This window comes from Loa loa (assembly GCF_000183805.2).
Source record: "Loa loa unplaced genomic scaffold supercont3.11, whole genome shotgun sequence".
In the NCBI taxonomy this organism is placed as follows: Eukaryota; Metazoa; Nematoda; class Chromadorea; order Rhabditida; family Onchocercidae; genus Loa; species Loa loa.
The window spans coordinates 311,971-328,637 of NW_018108191.1; the positions used below are offsets into that span (position 1 = coordinate 311,971).

The 16,667-nt window shown below is 35.1% G+C and overlaps 1 protein-coding gene across 1 annotated transcript in view; it reads right to left on the reverse strand.

The window, feature by feature from the left end:
• LOAG_16646 (NFX1-type zinc finger-containing protein 1) overlaps positions 1 to 14,382 on the reverse strand; it is a gene marked incomplete at its 3' end in the record, with an annotated part of 18,472 nt that extends 4,090 nt beyond the window's left edge. Inside the window, exons 1-30 of the mRNA XM_020449293.1 lie at positions 14,286 to 14,382; positions 13,888 to 14,063; positions 13,109 to 13,276; positions 12,524 to 12,645; positions 12,134 to 12,300; positions 11,907 to 12,048; positions 11,679 to 11,792; positions 11,281 to 11,506; positions 10,871 to 11,017; positions 10,568 to 10,695; positions 10,370 to 10,448; positions 9,959 to 10,128; positions 9,321 to 9,492; positions 8,919 to 9,092; positions 8,071 to 8,296; positions 7,833 to 7,896; positions 7,563 to 7,739; positions 7,257 to 7,349; positions 6,955 to 7,092; positions 6,490 to 6,633; positions 6,319 to 6,378; positions 5,861 to 6,076; positions 5,457 to 5,640; positions 4,896 to 5,087; positions 2,334 to 2,476; positions 1,964 to 2,143; positions 1,652 to 1,831; positions 1,446 to 1,555; positions 1,080 to 1,173; positions 633 to 803 (exon numbers count right to left, since the gene is read on the reverse strand). Coding sequence (XP_020307210.1) covers positions 633 to 803; positions 1,080 to 1,173; positions 1,446 to 1,555; positions 1,652 to 1,831; positions 1,964 to 2,143; positions 2,334 to 2,476; positions 4,896 to 5,087; positions 5,457 to 5,640; positions 5,861 to 6,076; positions 6,319 to 6,378; positions 6,490 to 6,633; positions 6,955 to 7,092; positions 7,257 to 7,349; positions 7,563 to 7,739; positions 7,833 to 7,896; positions 8,071 to 8,296; positions 8,919 to 9,092; positions 9,321 to 9,492; positions 9,959 to 10,128; positions 10,370 to 10,448; positions 10,568 to 10,695; positions 10,871 to 11,017; positions 11,281 to 11,506; positions 11,679 to 11,792; positions 11,907 to 12,048; positions 12,134 to 12,300; positions 12,524 to 12,645; positions 13,109 to 13,276; positions 13,888 to 14,063; positions 14,286 to 14,368 — 4,440 coding nt within the window. The 5' untranslated portion in view covers positions 14,369 to 14,382. The remainder of the gene's footprint in view (positions 1 to 632; positions 804 to 1,079; positions 1,174 to 1,445; positions 1,556 to 1,651; positions 1,832 to 1,963; positions 2,144 to 2,333; positions 2,477 to 4,895; positions 5,088 to 5,456; positions 5,641 to 5,860; positions 6,077 to 6,318; positions 6,379 to 6,489; positions 6,634 to 6,954; positions 7,093 to 7,256; positions 7,350 to 7,562; positions 7,740 to 7,832; positions 7,897 to 8,070; positions 8,297 to 8,918; positions 9,093 to 9,320; positions 9,493 to 9,958; positions 10,129 to 10,369; positions 10,449 to 10,567; positions 10,696 to 10,870; positions 11,018 to 11,280; positions 11,507 to 11,678; positions 11,793 to 11,906; positions 12,049 to 12,133; positions 12,301 to 12,523; positions 12,646 to 13,108; positions 13,277 to 13,887; positions 14,064 to 14,285) is intronic.
• Positions 14,383 to 16,667: the final 2,285 nt, after the last annotated feature.

The following is a 16,667-nucleotide window of genomic DNA, read 5'->3' on the forward strand; positions in this document are numbered from 1 at the left end:
TAATTTGTGCGTAGTTTGAAACTTATAATAAAGTTACCAAGTAGAATGCGCAAAAACTATAATAATCTTATGGTTGAAAACTAAATATTCACGAAAATATAAATGAACATGATTATATTTGGTATGTAACAAAGAACAAGAGATAGTGCCGAGATGAAGAGGAGAATGACCATTCACAGGTGCGGAAAGAATGGTTCTACGATAAGAGGACTGGTCATTCGCAGAAGTGTAAGGGATGAGGAGGAGTGGTCATTAATAGAAGCAAGCGATGATTCTATGATGGTAAGCGAACCATCAAAAGTCTATGTAGCTAGAACACGGGAAGGAAATTGATATGCTCGAAGATGACTTATTGTAATCTGGATCTTACAGAGGTTTTTCATTGTACTAGAAGCCGGAGTATTGGTGAAAGTCAGTTTGGTAAGAAGTAACATCATTACTAATTTGCCAACTTAATGCATATCATAATTCATAGCTTCCATACGACGATGTAATCGAACGTAAAACAAAAGAAAGACATAAAACATCTCGAAAAAACTAAGTGTAACAACTAGAGGTTTTTTTTTTCTTTTTTTATAACAACTACGAGGGTCAGCAGTGGTAGTATCAACAAACGATCAAAGTAAACTGACATATGAGCACTTGCACGACTCGCTGCATTTTTTCGTACACCGATGGCCACATGGCAATTCTTTCAGACATTTCTCTTGGCACACTGTTTCCTCGAATAGATAACAAACAACGCTAGTTGCATGACCGCATGGGAAAGTCTTGTTCTCAAAAGACTGACAAGTACCGCAAGACTAAAACGATTTCAACAACTTGCTTGGTGTTTCAATTAATTCATAATTAAAAACTTACAAGTTAGTCCATGAAAATGAAAAATTGCAACTAAGTAAAGTGATACGACACACCCAAGCAAAGAAAACCGTCTTGAGTACAATTAATGTTTCATTTGTCAAAATTATTCACATAGTTCATGTCATGTAAGTGGACATAGAATAAGTGGTACGTGAAAACTAACAAATATATACACTATTCACTTTTATATCTGTTTGAAATATTAGAGGAAATCTTACTTCACCACATAATTTTGTACAAAGATGTCGGAACAGTTTCGAGCATGTCTTTAGACAAGGATGAGTACATGTTGTCCTGTGTTCTGGATCTGTTCTGAATTGATTACTTTCAATTGATTTTTTTTTTGCTTAAACCTATATTTGTTCTTGCCGAATAGGCAATTACATCTTCCATTACATCATGTTCTCAGTTCTGGCTCTTTGTTTGCCGTTCTTTCCTTCTTTGCTTCCGTAATATTTCCTTAACTTGACTAATTTAAGATTATCATACTTACAATCACACAGCACCACACTAAAAGTTCTATCCATGGTTTGCTATTTCAAAAATGTCCCATCAGAAAATAAAATAATTAAAAGCGATCATACCGATGACAAGGTTGACCACAGATGTGACCGCAAGGTCGTACAAAATCACAAGGACAATAGCAACCACCTTCAGGAGTTTTGATTAAAAATTCATCCGCGCTGTGAATAATCTGAAGCAATAAAATTTTTTAAGGCTGGTAGGCTAAATTTAAATCAGTTGCTTAGGAACTAGATTTCAAAAATCAGGTTTTATTAATTCAAATTACCTGTGTAACATCATGCTTAGCACAAAATGCTGGGAAGCCAACGCCAATACAATCAGCATTTGCCAAAGCAATACACAGCCTATGCCAGAGAAGTGAGTTAGATCTAAGAAAGTGCATATTGCCTATCACGTAAAGACCAAGTCTGGAGCGTGACAAAGCTACACATACGCGATTAGAAACCTGAATAATAAAACTCTAATTTACTTCTTTGTCCGAGTTGATACAAAATAGAATTCAAGTGGCTTAAATTTTTTTAAAATTTTAATAAACTTCATAAAATTTCTCAACAAACGAATAAATTTAAGGACGCACCCCAAGAAAACCGATACCATTACTCGGTTGTGAACGTATAAGAGATAGAATGATTATGTCATTCTCTTCTCCTTGATAATTATCAACAGTTTCAACCAAAGGAAGACTTGAGTTGTTGAATTTTAACATTTGTGTCCTTACATAATTTGCCTGAGCTGTATAGGCACATAATAACGTGATCTAAAATAAGGAAGTGTAGCTCACATAATAACGTGATCTAAAATAAGGAAGTGTAGCTCACATAATAACGTGAGCTAAAATAAGGAAGTGTAAAATAAGAAAGTCCAGAATGATTAATATCCTTAATAGTGTGAGACGGAAAGTTTCCTACTGTTCTTGAAAAGTAAAAAGCAAAACAAAACAAACAGACCTGTGAACAAGAATAGCCCTGCTGAATAAAATAAGTAGATAAACGGATCATAAAATCGCCTTCGAATGAATTTTTATGTGAAGTAGAGAAGAGCACATCTTCCTCGTGTGAGTGGTTAATAAAATACAAATTCTTCCGACAGCCTGCAAAGAATATAAGAAATAGGGAAATCAGCAAAATTCGAATTCGTAAAAAATTGCCTTACTGTCGGAAAAACTCCGAAAGCCATAACGCGAAATTGCAGCAATAAAAAGAAGGAAGTCCTGAGCGCAAAATCATTTTCGCAAGAAGTATTGCAACAGGTCGGTTGGGTCGACGATATCGCGGTTATTGGTTTTTGGTCCCCCTTTTGCTCATAGTGTTATTATTTACCGTGTTACCGAGTTTTGAGGAACAAAGATTTAATTACCCAAATTTGAGAATATTATATTAATATATTGAAGGGATTGTATTGTGCAACAAATCTTGCGCTGAAATGGGTGAATTACCACCAGCGACTTCATCGAATGACTTGTCACAGTTAATGAGCATATCGGAACAATCCTTAGATGACCATACTCAGCAAAGGAAACAACAGTTGCAGAATCATCGTATGAAGAATGCTCTATTTGAAGTTTTATGTGAAGTTAAAGAAAATACGGCATCCGAGGAGGTCAAGATGAAGCACCAGTTTCTTCGATCCTGTATTGTTTCGGTAATTCGCGAATATTCATCGCTGCCTTCATAAAGATATCCTTTACTTCGTGATATTTATGGCTTCCCTCGCTCCGTTTGCTGACAACATGACGTTATCTACATATAAATTTCTCCTGATCTCTAGTGCTGTCTGTTTGCGATCGTTTCTAGATGATGATTGAGTATTATTGCTAGCAAAAACGGTGATGATGTTACTCCAAAAGGAACTCTTCTAAGACGATAACATTTCAGGTTTTCCTCGGTAACAGCATGTTTAATATCATTTACTCAGAGAATCTGGTATAGTTCCTGTCGGACTGATGCAGTGCTAATTGTAAAAACGCCTTCTCGACATCGGCTATGATTACATTTTTCATAATTCGAAAGCGCAATAGTATTCCTACTAAATCTGGACTGGTGCCTCATCTTGACAGCCTTCATCGTATTTCAGTCGCTAGAATTACCCTTATGACATGAATTAAATCGGTCAAAACGTTGGAACATAAATTTTATCTCTGACAGCAGATAAGCGTTTCAAATATTCTCATTTTATGGTGACAAATATATCGTTGTTGTTTGAAAGAAGGCATAAATAAGGAAAAAACAAAATGAGTTGGAATGGCACGATGATGTGCGATGTAAAGCCAACTATTTCTGAAGACGGTGCTGATCTTCCATAGGGATCTGGCACAGAATCGGCGATTTATCGGGTGCGACTGGTGATCAGAATCGTACAGAGCAGTTGGTGGTGAATATGCTCGATGAACGCGATAAATTACTTGAACAGATGCAAGATGCTCAGCGACGTATCGACGACCTGCAGCAGCATGTGAAAGATACCGAACGTGATAAGGAAAGCACGCGTAGACAATTCGACTTGCAAACTCAGCACTTGCCCGGAGAATTGCAGTCACTAACCAAGAAACTGGCTCAATTGCGTGAACAGTTATTAGAAAAGGGTGAATTGTGTAGCTGAAGGCAGAGGTTGGTGTGAGATTCGAAAAGACGGAAATCATAACCTGCGAGGTTAACGTAATGGAGTACCTTACAAATAAACTAGAAGTGGTCACAGTCGACGACAAAAATAATGGAAAAAAACAGTGGAGAAATAAAATGGAAAAAATGAAAATAAATCTATAATGGAAAGAAAAAACTTAGAAGGCTCGAAATACTTATTGGCGTCAAAGACCTCTTTAAGTTCATCAAACTAGATGGAGCACAAGAACTGGAAGCAGGATTCCTGTTACTCAGGACAAAACTGGGACCAATGCTAGCCGGAAATGATTATATAAATATTTGCAAAGTAAGTGCTACACCAATAACCTCAGCCGTATCATGCATGGCTAACGTAACGAGCCACGATGAAATCGACCAGTTTTGGAAGTTAGAACTGATGGGCATTCAGGACCAGCCGAACGAAAACGATGATAAGCAAGCCCTTGAGCAGTTTAAGAAAAGTATAACGAAGCAAGACGGGAGATACTAAGTTTGCTGGCCTTAGAAAGACTCAAAAGATAAATTAAAAAGCCATTATGGACTATGCTTCGGACGTCTTAAAACCTTGATCAGAAGACTTCAGAACAATGAACAGATACTTCGACAGTACAACGAAACGATTAAGGATCAACTGCAATTAGGCATAATTGAGGGACTTCATCCTGATATGGATCAAGAGGGTATAATTCACTATCTACCTCACGAGGTAATATCCCATTTTCGTCACCATTGTAACATTCCCCCCCCCGCCAACAAAATTCATGTCGAATTCCGAACCATGCTCCAAAGCATACTCTTTTTCAGCAATCAATTCCGGATCGGTGATATCACCACTGAAAGCTTAATGTAGGCTGTAAACACAGCAGTTCAAATAACTTCAAGAGGCTTTACCTTTAACATCTGGATAACTCAAAACATTGTCGGCATTTTTCATTAAAGGATAAAATTCCGGCATAAAAGTATTCGATATAGCAGGAGCCATACGATGCTGCCTTTCCAGTACCGCGTATGGGAAATTATTTCTGATCAACCTTTCAAACAATGATATATCCAATTTATACTCACGAGCAAGAGCAAACACCGCTGAAATAAATGATTTACGTTAACCTCATATAAAATCAGAGGTCATTGAGAATTAAGTGAAAAATATGCTAAAAATCAAGCAAAAGTTAAATATGTAGGTAACCAGATAAAAAGGAAATTTCTATATGCAATGCACGCAAGTCAACTTCAGCTGGTGATAATTAGCTCAATTTTGACAAATGCATTAAAAAAACCAACTGTAAGATATGAATATGTACTGCTTATTTTTATGGATTCGAACAAGGAAAATCGAACGCAGTCACTCCCCAAATTATGCAGCCTATGGCAAATGATAGCCGATTTGTGAATGTACAATCCTAATGCGTACATCAAAGCCAGTGAAGTTTACTTTTAGGTGTAATTCCATACCAGGATTTGGACGTAACTGCTGATGATCTCCAATCAAGATAGCATGCTGACATTTATTTGTAATGCTTGTCAAAACGTGAGCTTCCAGGACTTCAGCTGCTTCTTCCACTATTACAATAGGACAACCAAGACGATCCAAAAACGGTTTCATTTTTGCAGCGCAAGTTGTAGTTGCGCCGATAATCTACAATACAGATAAAGATTCCAAAACTGTGCAAAGTCACAAGTGTAGTTATGAAGAATTTCTGAAATCAGAAAAGTATTATTTCCCACGGGGAGTATCTGAAATTGAAAGTAGAACACAAAAACCACAAAAACCAGAACACAAGTAATATAAGTTAGTTTATCAGTAAAATTCTTTGTGAAGAAACAATCTTTGTATATGTAATATAAAGAATCAGTACCAGTGCCTTTCGTAGAACGACTTCATCCAAAAGATCGAATTCCTTGTTAACTTCCTCCATAACAGTTTGATACTTACATATGAGAATATCCAGTTTTTTATTTACAACAACCTTAAGTTTACCGGTCCAATGCATATATAAAGCCCAACGACGATGTCTGTGTAAAGTTTGCAGGTTTTTGACAGATGAAGCTTCCTCTAATGTCAAAGGTGAACTCTGAAAAATTTCAACACTTTACGAAAAGTGGAATAGAAGGGGTTTAAAACTTTTCGTGAAGGATTTTTGTTAAAAAAACTTAGTAGAAAATTTGAAAAAAAAGAAAATTTTGGTTAATTACGTTAAGTTAGTATCCAATTTAACTACTTTACAAAATAATAGCTTTTTCCAGTGCAAAATTTCTGGATATACGGAAGAATTGATTTAAGACAAAAAAGAAAAATTAATGAAATAAAGCTGACTTTTAATATATTAGCCTTCACATCCTTCAGATCTGCAATAAGCTCGGCACCGTATTTTGCCTTAAACACTGCGAAAAGTCTAATTTTTGAAGAACAAAGAAGGACAGTAATCGACCTTTAAACAAATCATACTTAACTAAAAATAAATGCAAAAGGTTCAACAATTATTACATTTGCACGTTGCTTTAATTTGCCAGACATTTGATCTGAGAATATTGTTACTGGTTCTATGGCGGACGCATTAGGATCTTTATCAAGATCCCACTCACCAGAATGATAATAGTCGTCTACATCTGAGTTAATCCTAAGCAGTTCCTAAAAATTCTTCACTTAATATTTTCACATACTTTTTCAATGTACTTTCTGGCAGCTACACATATTTGATCATCTTAAAAAACCCATAAATAAAACTGATGTTTTGGTTTTCATTTGAAACAAGGAACAGACAGATTCATTTCTTACGCTGATTATTTTAGTCAAGAACCAATACAGATTTGAAAAAGACATTGGAACCGCGAAAAAATATTCAAAGACACTAGTTTATGCCATTTTTTTAAAACACCAGTTTTTTTAATTTCTACTTCTATTGCAAACATATTTTGAACTCTTATACTTGGATTCATCATAGAAACAAACCTGCATTTCTTTCCAAGCTATGCAATCATTCTGTGGGACTGATCCAAGCATTTCTTCTTTCCATTCGTTGGGAAATGCCCCATCCATGGACCAGAAAACTGATATTTCCGGATTGTCATTTCGGGAAAATTTTCCCTTCTATAAAGGAATCTTAATTGCAAACTACTATGCAAACTTTAGAGTTATTAGCACAATTTCAATAATTTAAGTATTTTGTTCTAAGGCGACAATTACCTTGCTGTTTACCCACCATGTTTAATATCTAATGAGTATTAGATACACCCTTCGTCCAAATTTTTTACCTTACAATTTTCATCTGCATCGTATTCTATACTGACACAATCTTCCCTACCAGAATCACCTTCCAGAAGCCATCTAGAGAATATTTCATCCATCTAAAATGCGAAAAAAGATCAAATGCTAAAATTCAGCATTTATAATAGCATAATGCTGATGAATTATAATATTGCAAAAAATGCAATTTCAAATTTTAAATTTAAAGATGAAGTGAATTTATGAAAAAAGAGAAACGCTAAAGAAATACGAACAAACAAAAGCGTGAATTATATATAAAATACAACAACACTACAATTAATTGAAATACTGACTGAACATCCTTTTCCCATGGTCTGTCGTTGCATATTGAATTGTTGGATATGTTCTGGTAACATCACCTGTTGCATGCATTTGAAAGATAGAATTTCATTCTTAAGAAGTGTTAGTACAGCGACTTGAGACCGAATCATTTCCAATAAATGAATTCTTTTCAACTTTATTCGATTCACCTATAAAATTTCATTATTACAATATCACAAGCATACAAAAAATAAAAACCCGACAGTCCTACAGCCACAAAAAAGAAAGAAGCAAACAGCAACCTTGAGCTTTGCTGCATCCGAAATTAAGTTAGTGTATGCTTCCAACACCGATCGTTTTGTGTACCTGCAAATGAACTGTAACCTTTTTATAAGTTGAATGTATTTGTAATGTAAAACTGCAGTATCAAAGTTGTTTTTGGAAGAAATGTTAAAAGTAAACAATACTTTTTCACACGTACCTTCATAATGCTTTTATGTAAAATTTTTTACTCTTGAAGTAGAATAAAAAGTAATGCACCTTTTTAAAATTTCACTTTTACATCGCGAACCAAATCTAACAATATTAGGAAGTTCGTCACTGTGACGTTTATCTTGTATTAAATCTGCTAAAACACCATCCAAGAACTGATCCAAAGCATGATTGGTGAAGCATACAACTAGTATAGGATTTATTCGCTTTGGATTCCACATATTCATATTTTCCAGCAAAATGCGTACAATAAGGCGACCAAGAAAAGTTTTGCCTAGATTTACGACAATTGCTATTCAAGCAAAATCAGTCACAATCGACAATATTTCAAAGTTTGGTTTTATTCGTGACAGCGCTCTATTAGTGATTTGGAAGAAAAATAAAACTGTGAATTATTCATAGTAAGAATAAAGATACTTATGAAATGATAAATAACAGTTAAGAAATGACAAACAAAGAATTTAGGCAACTGAAAAAGACCTCTATATTGCTTCATTGAATGACTGGCAAAAAAAAATCCCCGACCCAATCTATTGAGTACCTATTTTGTGTTAATCTTGAAAAATCTTGAAAAGAAACGGATTCCCACTTCTCAAGTTTCAAGTTTGCATATTCCTTCCGGTGTCCCTAATTCTCTTTCGTACATATGCGTGGCAACTTCTTTACGCCTGTTACTGCAGCCTATTCCAGGTATAAATTCCTGTTTTCATTCAGAATAAATTGAAATTATATTAGAAACGTAATCTGGATTTTATATACAACAAAAGAAACAGCATATAATTTTGCGAAAAGATATGTGGATCTTTTCCGGCTCCTCAACTTCTTTTGTTTGTTATTTCCTAGCTGTTTTTTTTCTATACCAACCAAGAGCAATAAAATGACATAGATGAGCTAACCTGTACCCGGAGGTCCCTGGATCAATGCAAATTCGTGCGTAAGAGCGTAGCATAACGCATTTCGTTGAGCGTCGTCTAATCCAGAAGCCACTTTATTACCGTCAAGCGTATATTTTAATTTATCCACATTATATTTCGCTCCAAAAATGCTTATTTCTTTAGCAATCACAGTTTCTACAGAATATTTAAAAATTTACTAGTTATTGTAAAACAATGGAGCTGTTCAATTTCACAGATATAAAGTGAATTGTTCTTTCATGTTATCTAATCTATCTTATCCGAAGAAATGGTTCCTTAAAAATTTGAAAGACAGATTTCCAAGTTTTCAGAATTTCAAAATACTGCTACAAAAAACCTAATAACGACTTGAAACATTTTACCTTCTGATAAAATGGAACCCACCTTTGGTTAAAGAAGAAAACTCATTATAGTCGGTATATTCACTGTTCAACGAATCCGAGGAACTGTGAGAATCCTTGTCTATTTGATGAACAAGGTATGAAGGGAAGTGAACATCAGTTTCAGTTTTCAGCAAAAAACGACCAAAAGGAATCTCGTAATTGTTATTGAAACGCTGGAAATTCGTCAATATTAAGCAGTTTTCGCAGCCCGTTTTTTCATGTTGATTCGAATTAGGTGTTTTTCTAAAGCCTACGGATGTTATGAGTTCATAGAAAAGATATAAAAATAACTAAATTGCTGTTATCTACTTTCTCTGATTTAGTGCGAAAGAAAAAGATTATCCCTTACAGAATTAACTTCTGATTTCCACAATGTGACTATATCTTAAAATTTTCTGACGCGGAGAGTTAAAACCCTTACTGATACTTAGGCTGGTGCACATTTGCGTTTTAAATATGGCGTTGATAGCAAGAGTATAATTTCATTTGGGCAAAGATTACTCTGTATCAAATACGAGCTTGATTCAACCATAATATAAAGTTTGGTTCGTGAAAACTGAGTGATCATCGAAAAAACATAATTTTTTATAATTTTTGTTAACAACTTGCATACTCATTTTATGAAGAATACAGCAGTACCTTAATGCATTCCAAGACATAATGATACATTTCATAATACGAGATCGATTCGACTAAAGTGTAAATTTTGGCTCGTGAAACTGAGCGATCATCGAAAAAACGTAATCCCAATTTTCCTTTTAAAAATTCAGTGGGATCATTCTCAGCAACAGTAGCAAGTAAGGCCTCATCTGAAACTCAACACTGTATGATTTCGATTAACAGGAAGTTATGTACCATAATCGTAATTTTTAGTGGCAAAAATGGGAAGGCAAGAAAAATGAGAATTTGGAAAAATAATGGAAAAAGGAATAAACAGTAATAAACTAATTTACTTGCAATAACAACTGCTGATAAGAAAGCATTTCAGAGAAAGTTTTTAAAATCCGCTCCCTTAAATGCTAAAATTATGGATATAAAACTGCCACTAGCCCTGAAATTCGTCGCTTGACAAGGTTACCAATTGTCCATACTTAAGTCGTGAACACCAAGAATTATCAATGCTCACTGGCTGAAAATAATCTTTAGTTACCGGCTTTCCGCTGTTAAACACCAGAATTTAACGCAATATCCAATTATGAAAACCGAATTCATAATTCAAGTTCAAAGTTCGGTCATAATGATTTCAACCTGAAAAATAACGTAACGAATAATTTCTCCTGTGCTTCGTTTTAGTTGCGCGCCTTCCACACTAACACCTCTTATAACCAACAGGTCAAGTTCTTCACTTGCATCCATTGTATATGACAAAAAAGTTTCTACAATGAACATTTACCAAATTTGGGTTTTGTAATTTTAAAAGTTGCCCCTAACGTAAAATATATTATTCCCATAACTGACAATATTCACAGAGAAGTAATGTCCATACGAAGAACTCCTGACGTATTTCCAAAAAGCTATTAATGCCAAATTCATTTATAGCCTCACTGCGACCTTTTCCTTTTTGTTGTTTCCATAACTTTATGCCGTCCCGTAATGGAGCAACCAAATCTTCACGCATAAGACGAAACTGTACATCGAGATAATGTTCTTGATTTGAATAATTTCCTCTAACAATATTTTTTCGAATATAAGGTCGAGCTATAAAGATGTGTTATACTGCAAAATATATTTTCAAAACATTTGCAAATACCACATGATAAGACTGCCGAAATTCGTATGTTTAGGGACATGCATTCTTGATGATCAAACAGTGTGCAACAAACCACTTTCTGAATTGGCTGAATAATTGTGAAAAGAGTCCATTTAAGTTCAGAACATTTTTACTTCTACATATTAGCAACAGTACTACATTATTAATATACAAACAGTTCTGATAATAATGTCCGCCATAAATATTGTACCTGGGTGAAGTATATCATTGCTAGTAGCGTAAACTGACAATGTCCGGAAATCTTCTGGAGGTTTTACGTCCTCATAATTGATCCATGCTGGACTATAATCTTTACTTTCGCACTCCTCGATAAGATCAAGAGACACTCGATTATCAAAACATTTCATACTGCTGTCCATTACATTAAATTCACGGTTTTCATGCAAATCTATTGCCAAAGATTCAGAAATATCGATCTAGAAAAGTTTTCGGCAAATTACAACCAGTACAACTACCATGCAAAAGTATGGGAATTAGAAAAACCAAACAATTGACTGTGTAATTAGCCAGCAATGGAATAATGTAATGTCCGGCAAGCGGTTAATAAAAACGGAATATTATAGAACAAGAAATAGTTGCAAAACGAACGGTTAAATTCTGTAACATTGTGAAAATCGTTAATTGAAGTCTTTCATCGATAGCTGACCAACATTTTTCCGGAATTAACTCCATAAAATTTAGAAACTCATCACATACAATATCCTAAAATACTAATGTCATATTAGCAATGCTAGAATTATAAGTAAATAATTATTTCAAAAAACAAATAAATAAACAGCAAAGTTGATGTTGCTTGTGAAAATGGAAAGAACTCACGAAATCTTGAATGTGATTAATTTTTGAAATGTATAATATCTGCATAATGTCTTGAAGGTAAATGAAAAGAGTTCTACAGCATTCGTCATTAGCAACACTGCGTATATAACATGCATTCTCACGAAGCATGAAAGAAACAAAACTGAAATACAGAAGACAACTAGATATATTTGTTTTCAAGATAGTTTCGGGTGGACATGGTCTACGGAAGAAAACTGAAAATTAACCCCGATTTGAGAATCTTCTCCACAAAATTAACGACTGAAGTTTGAAGATCTGGAAGTTCTGTAAACGAAGCAACTGAAAGAATGGCAAGTAGTCGGCCATTTTGCTCTTTGTCGGCGAATGGAATACGTAATCTATTATGCAGCATTGGAGTATCGATGTATTTCACCTATAGTAAATCGGTCAGGGAAAATTAATCCCTCATATAAATATTCTATATAATGGATTATTAGAAGAAAGCATCCCTATCATCAAAACATCGTTGTATTTCAACCTAAATTCGAAAACAACATTTTTTGCACTTCACTCCTCATTTAAAGTTTAATAATGTTTTACATGTGGAAATAATTCAAGACTAAATATAAGTTTAACACGTGGAAATAATTTAAGACCAAATCTAAGTCCTTCAGTGGTTTTTCCAATTTTCGCAAATCTAAAAAAATATTCTCAATATGAACAAAATCAAGTGGTAGCTGATCTCCATTGATTATATGTTCTTCGAGGTTCCCGTAACCTGAAATAAGTAATTCATTACCAGTTTAATTACTTTGTTTGCATACCATCTATCCTGAAAAAACCATCCACTGGAACTATTTAATACTTTATACCAAACAATACCTATATCTCTTTTATTTTGCTTCATAACAAGCATGATAATACGAAAATAAGCATTAAAAAAAATATCTAATAAAGAACATAAATATGTCTAATAAAAAAGATACGGCCAAGAGAAATTCTTCACTTGATAGTTTTTCCTGTTCAACTGCTTCAATAACATTTGTTTTGACTGATTCTGTTCTCTCTGTACCCTCAGAACCAAATTTTATTTCTGACCAAACTGAAGACAGATTACGACTACGACTCCCGGAAACAAAGATTTTGGAAATTAGTTAGCACTCAAATTTTTGAAAATGGAAATTTCGCAACGGAAAAAATCAAAACTTTTCTACAACAATATTCCAGCAAGAAGAATTCACCTTCGTAAAATCTCCTATTTAAAAGTTCACAAATTTCTTTGATCCAACAGCATATTATTTTTTCAGTTCCATCACGTGCACAACAAAGCAAACTATCACTTCTCTGTGTATAGAGCAAGACGTTTTCTTTCCAAGCTCTTCGCATTTTCTCCTCTACTTCGTTCGAATCTGAATAAACAGAGAACGGAACAAAAAATTATTAGAAATTGAAAAAAAATTACATTGAAAATTATGTTAGTGAGATATGAACACTGGAATAGTAGCTCTATTCCAGAAAGTTGGGATGGTAAGTGAGTGAGGACAGTAGGATTAAAAAAATATCTTTGTGAAGAAAGAGAACAATTATTTAGCAGAATATGAAAGGAAAGATAGTATTAAATGTATTTCTTCTTTAGCTTCCAATCCAAAATTCTTAAAATTGCCCAAATTTTGCAATCTTTTCATGCTAAACGACAGCGATAAAGTTGCAGAACTTTACGATGAACTGCCATTAAGAGATATAACAAAGAATTTGGGTAGTGATAACAGGAACAGGATTAGAAAGCTTAAAACTAATGAGCAAAGTGAGGAAAGGAAGTGCCAAAGTTTCAGTGGCAATATTTTCAGCAACAATGATTCCCACAGGATAAGATATCAATATCAGATCAGTTGTTTCGTACAGGTTAGATTGAAACATATCTTAATTTGGAACTTATTGTTTCTGATGATTCAATCGAATTCAATTGCATTAGAATTTATATTAGCAACGTCCTTCTAGAAGACACAAAAAAGATGGATACCACTATCATTGAACAACATCACAAGCATCACAACTTTGTCCGATTCCAATTCTTCGAACCATTCTTCGACTTCACTTTGTACCATGGCCATATTTTTGGTAAATAGAAAAAATGGTAACTGCACTAAATCCAATCCCAGCTTGGAACTGTTGTGACGAAACATATTGGCGAAAGAGCTAAAAAGGAAATTTAAGAATCTTACCACTGGCATGCAAATACTGCTTTATCAAGATCTTCTCAATGCTGTTCGTATACATTAAATTTCGAAACTATTATTTAGCAAGAATAAAAATCTCCATTTATGCTTGTTTTTGTTAATCTGAAATATTCCAATTCCGCACATACCCCCAACATAACGTAACCATTCCCATTAGTAATAAGCTATACAAATAACGCACCGCATCATTTCATGTGTGATTCTCCCTTTGTTGTTCTCACCAAAGACGACAATTCCCCACTCATACTCCGCTGTCGAACTCATCACACCTGCAACGTTCATTCTACAGGCAAAAACAAATTTCAAATTTCTCGAAATAAAAGCAATACTAAACGTGAATCAAATCAATGGCCCAATACTTTCTACCAGTAATCTATGTGAAAATTTGTCAATCTCTGTTTGGCGCACTTTATGCTGGAATAGTGCGCGCCAAATATTAGGTTTTAGAAATGTTGTAAGTTAATTGGTTCAGTACATAGTGTTTGACAGAGGAAAAAGATTCGACAAGGAGGGTATCAAATTTGCATGGTCGGGAAAGGACAACGTGAGAGATTCCTGAGGGGATGAACTCAAAGTATAAGTACCATACAAAACTTTTCATTGGAAAAGGACTAGTAAGAATTTAATATAACTGAATGGACAGTACAATCTGCCCCTATATTGCATACAACACTGAATAAAAACCAAAAAACCGTTCCTGTTGGAAATAATAAATAAATGGAACAAATCCAGCTACTGTAAACGCCATGTCGCCGATTTTCTTCAGTCGTGACAAACTGAGGGTTCTTTCTGCCTCTTTAGTTGATGGTACCTCAAACTTGGGTAATTAAACCTTTTATTACGATAAATTTATTCAACAACGAACTTGCAAATATGACATTGATACAACAAATTAATAACAAAAACTAAAACGGAAAGATTAAATCACGCCCGATATCTTATATCCAACCGACCTCAATGAAACACATTTGAAAAAATGGATTAGTGCTCAGGACTTTCCGCTTCTTCGACTGGGAGTGTCCTTGTACCTTTTATGATTACAAGAATTAGCATCTTTATGGAGCACCCACTCGTGTTGGGTTATTTGTTAGAGCAAATATAAGACGATATGAGCATATAAATCAAAGATGTCTGAGTTTCAAAAAAGGGGATTATTGTCCCTTTTTTTCTACTCGCGATATCAGCGACACTCCCAAGGCGAACGTGGTCTACACCTTATCCTCGGTTGGAAACCTCCAAAAGATAGAAGTGTCCCACTGCTCTCACTAGCTCTTTTCCGTTATTCTTACAACCGCTGATCGACATATATCATCTTTGCCCCTTATGAATCTGTCGATTCTTCTCATTCTCCAGGTATTTCTGAGACAGTCTTTCAACACCAGCTCAATTTCGGGTTCTCGTCGAATACGGCTACGAGGCTCTCGGTGTTTGTGTTGAGCTCGTTTTCTTAGCTCTTCTAGGTATTCTTCTCGCTATATTTTCCATAGATGATCAAGTCTCTTGCATGTCATGTATTGATGTTTCAGTTCCTTCATTTGTAAATTTTCTTCCCCGCATATCGTTTTGTCCCTGCAGTAAGCCTTTTCTTCTGTTAAATGTTCTCCTCGAGCTGAGCCCGAGCTGAACCTGGATCCAATAAATCCCCAGGTCTTAACACTAAACCTATTCCAGGTCCAACAAGGGTTTTTCATTGATAATCGCTTCAACTTCGGTGAATAAAGTTATCAATTCTCCGCTGTTAAGGAACTTTGTACCGATAGCTTCTCTTAGAGATCCTTTAACTACTCCAAACATTCTTTCGTAAATGCCGCCCTGCCGAGGAGCGCCTGGAATAATGAATTCCCATTTCATTGTTTCATTTTCCCCTGTACTTAATTCTACAAGTACTTTGGAAGCTGATATAAGGTTCTTGGCATTATCGGAAATTATGTGTTGTGGTTGTCTCCTTCGGCTTGTAAATCCTCGGAATGCCTGTACAAATTGTTCAGTAGACATAGTTTCCATTACTTCGAGATGCACAGCTCGAGTGGCTAAACATGTAAACAGAGCCACCCATCGTTTGGTCTTGGCATGATCCTCCTTTATTAGAATTGGCCCAAACAGGTCTAAACCAACTGTTTCGAACGGTCTCGTCCCTACAACTCCAGCAGCCGGATAAGGAGGAAAGTCTGGTTGCTCAAATGGCGTAGCCACCCACATAGTACAACCTTTACAAATCTTTCTCAAAATTTTCTTGATATATGACCGCCCATGGGGGATCCAATACCGTTGTCTCATTTTGGACCAGGTGTAGTGCACGCTCGAATGAAATAATTTCTCATGGTAATGCTTCACGATCAGTTCCGCTATCTTCTGTTGATGAAATACGAAAAATCCTCAGTTCGAGGCATAGCCTTTCTAAGTCTTCCAACACATCTTCAGATTCCATTCTGGTCTTTTCTTAAACCCCAGTGTTCGATTTCCTCTTGCATTATGTTTAACTGTGCCATCTCGACTATCAATTGCATTACCTTGTCATACTCATTGGATGCAAATTTCTCTCGGAAGAACCCTTCCAAACTCC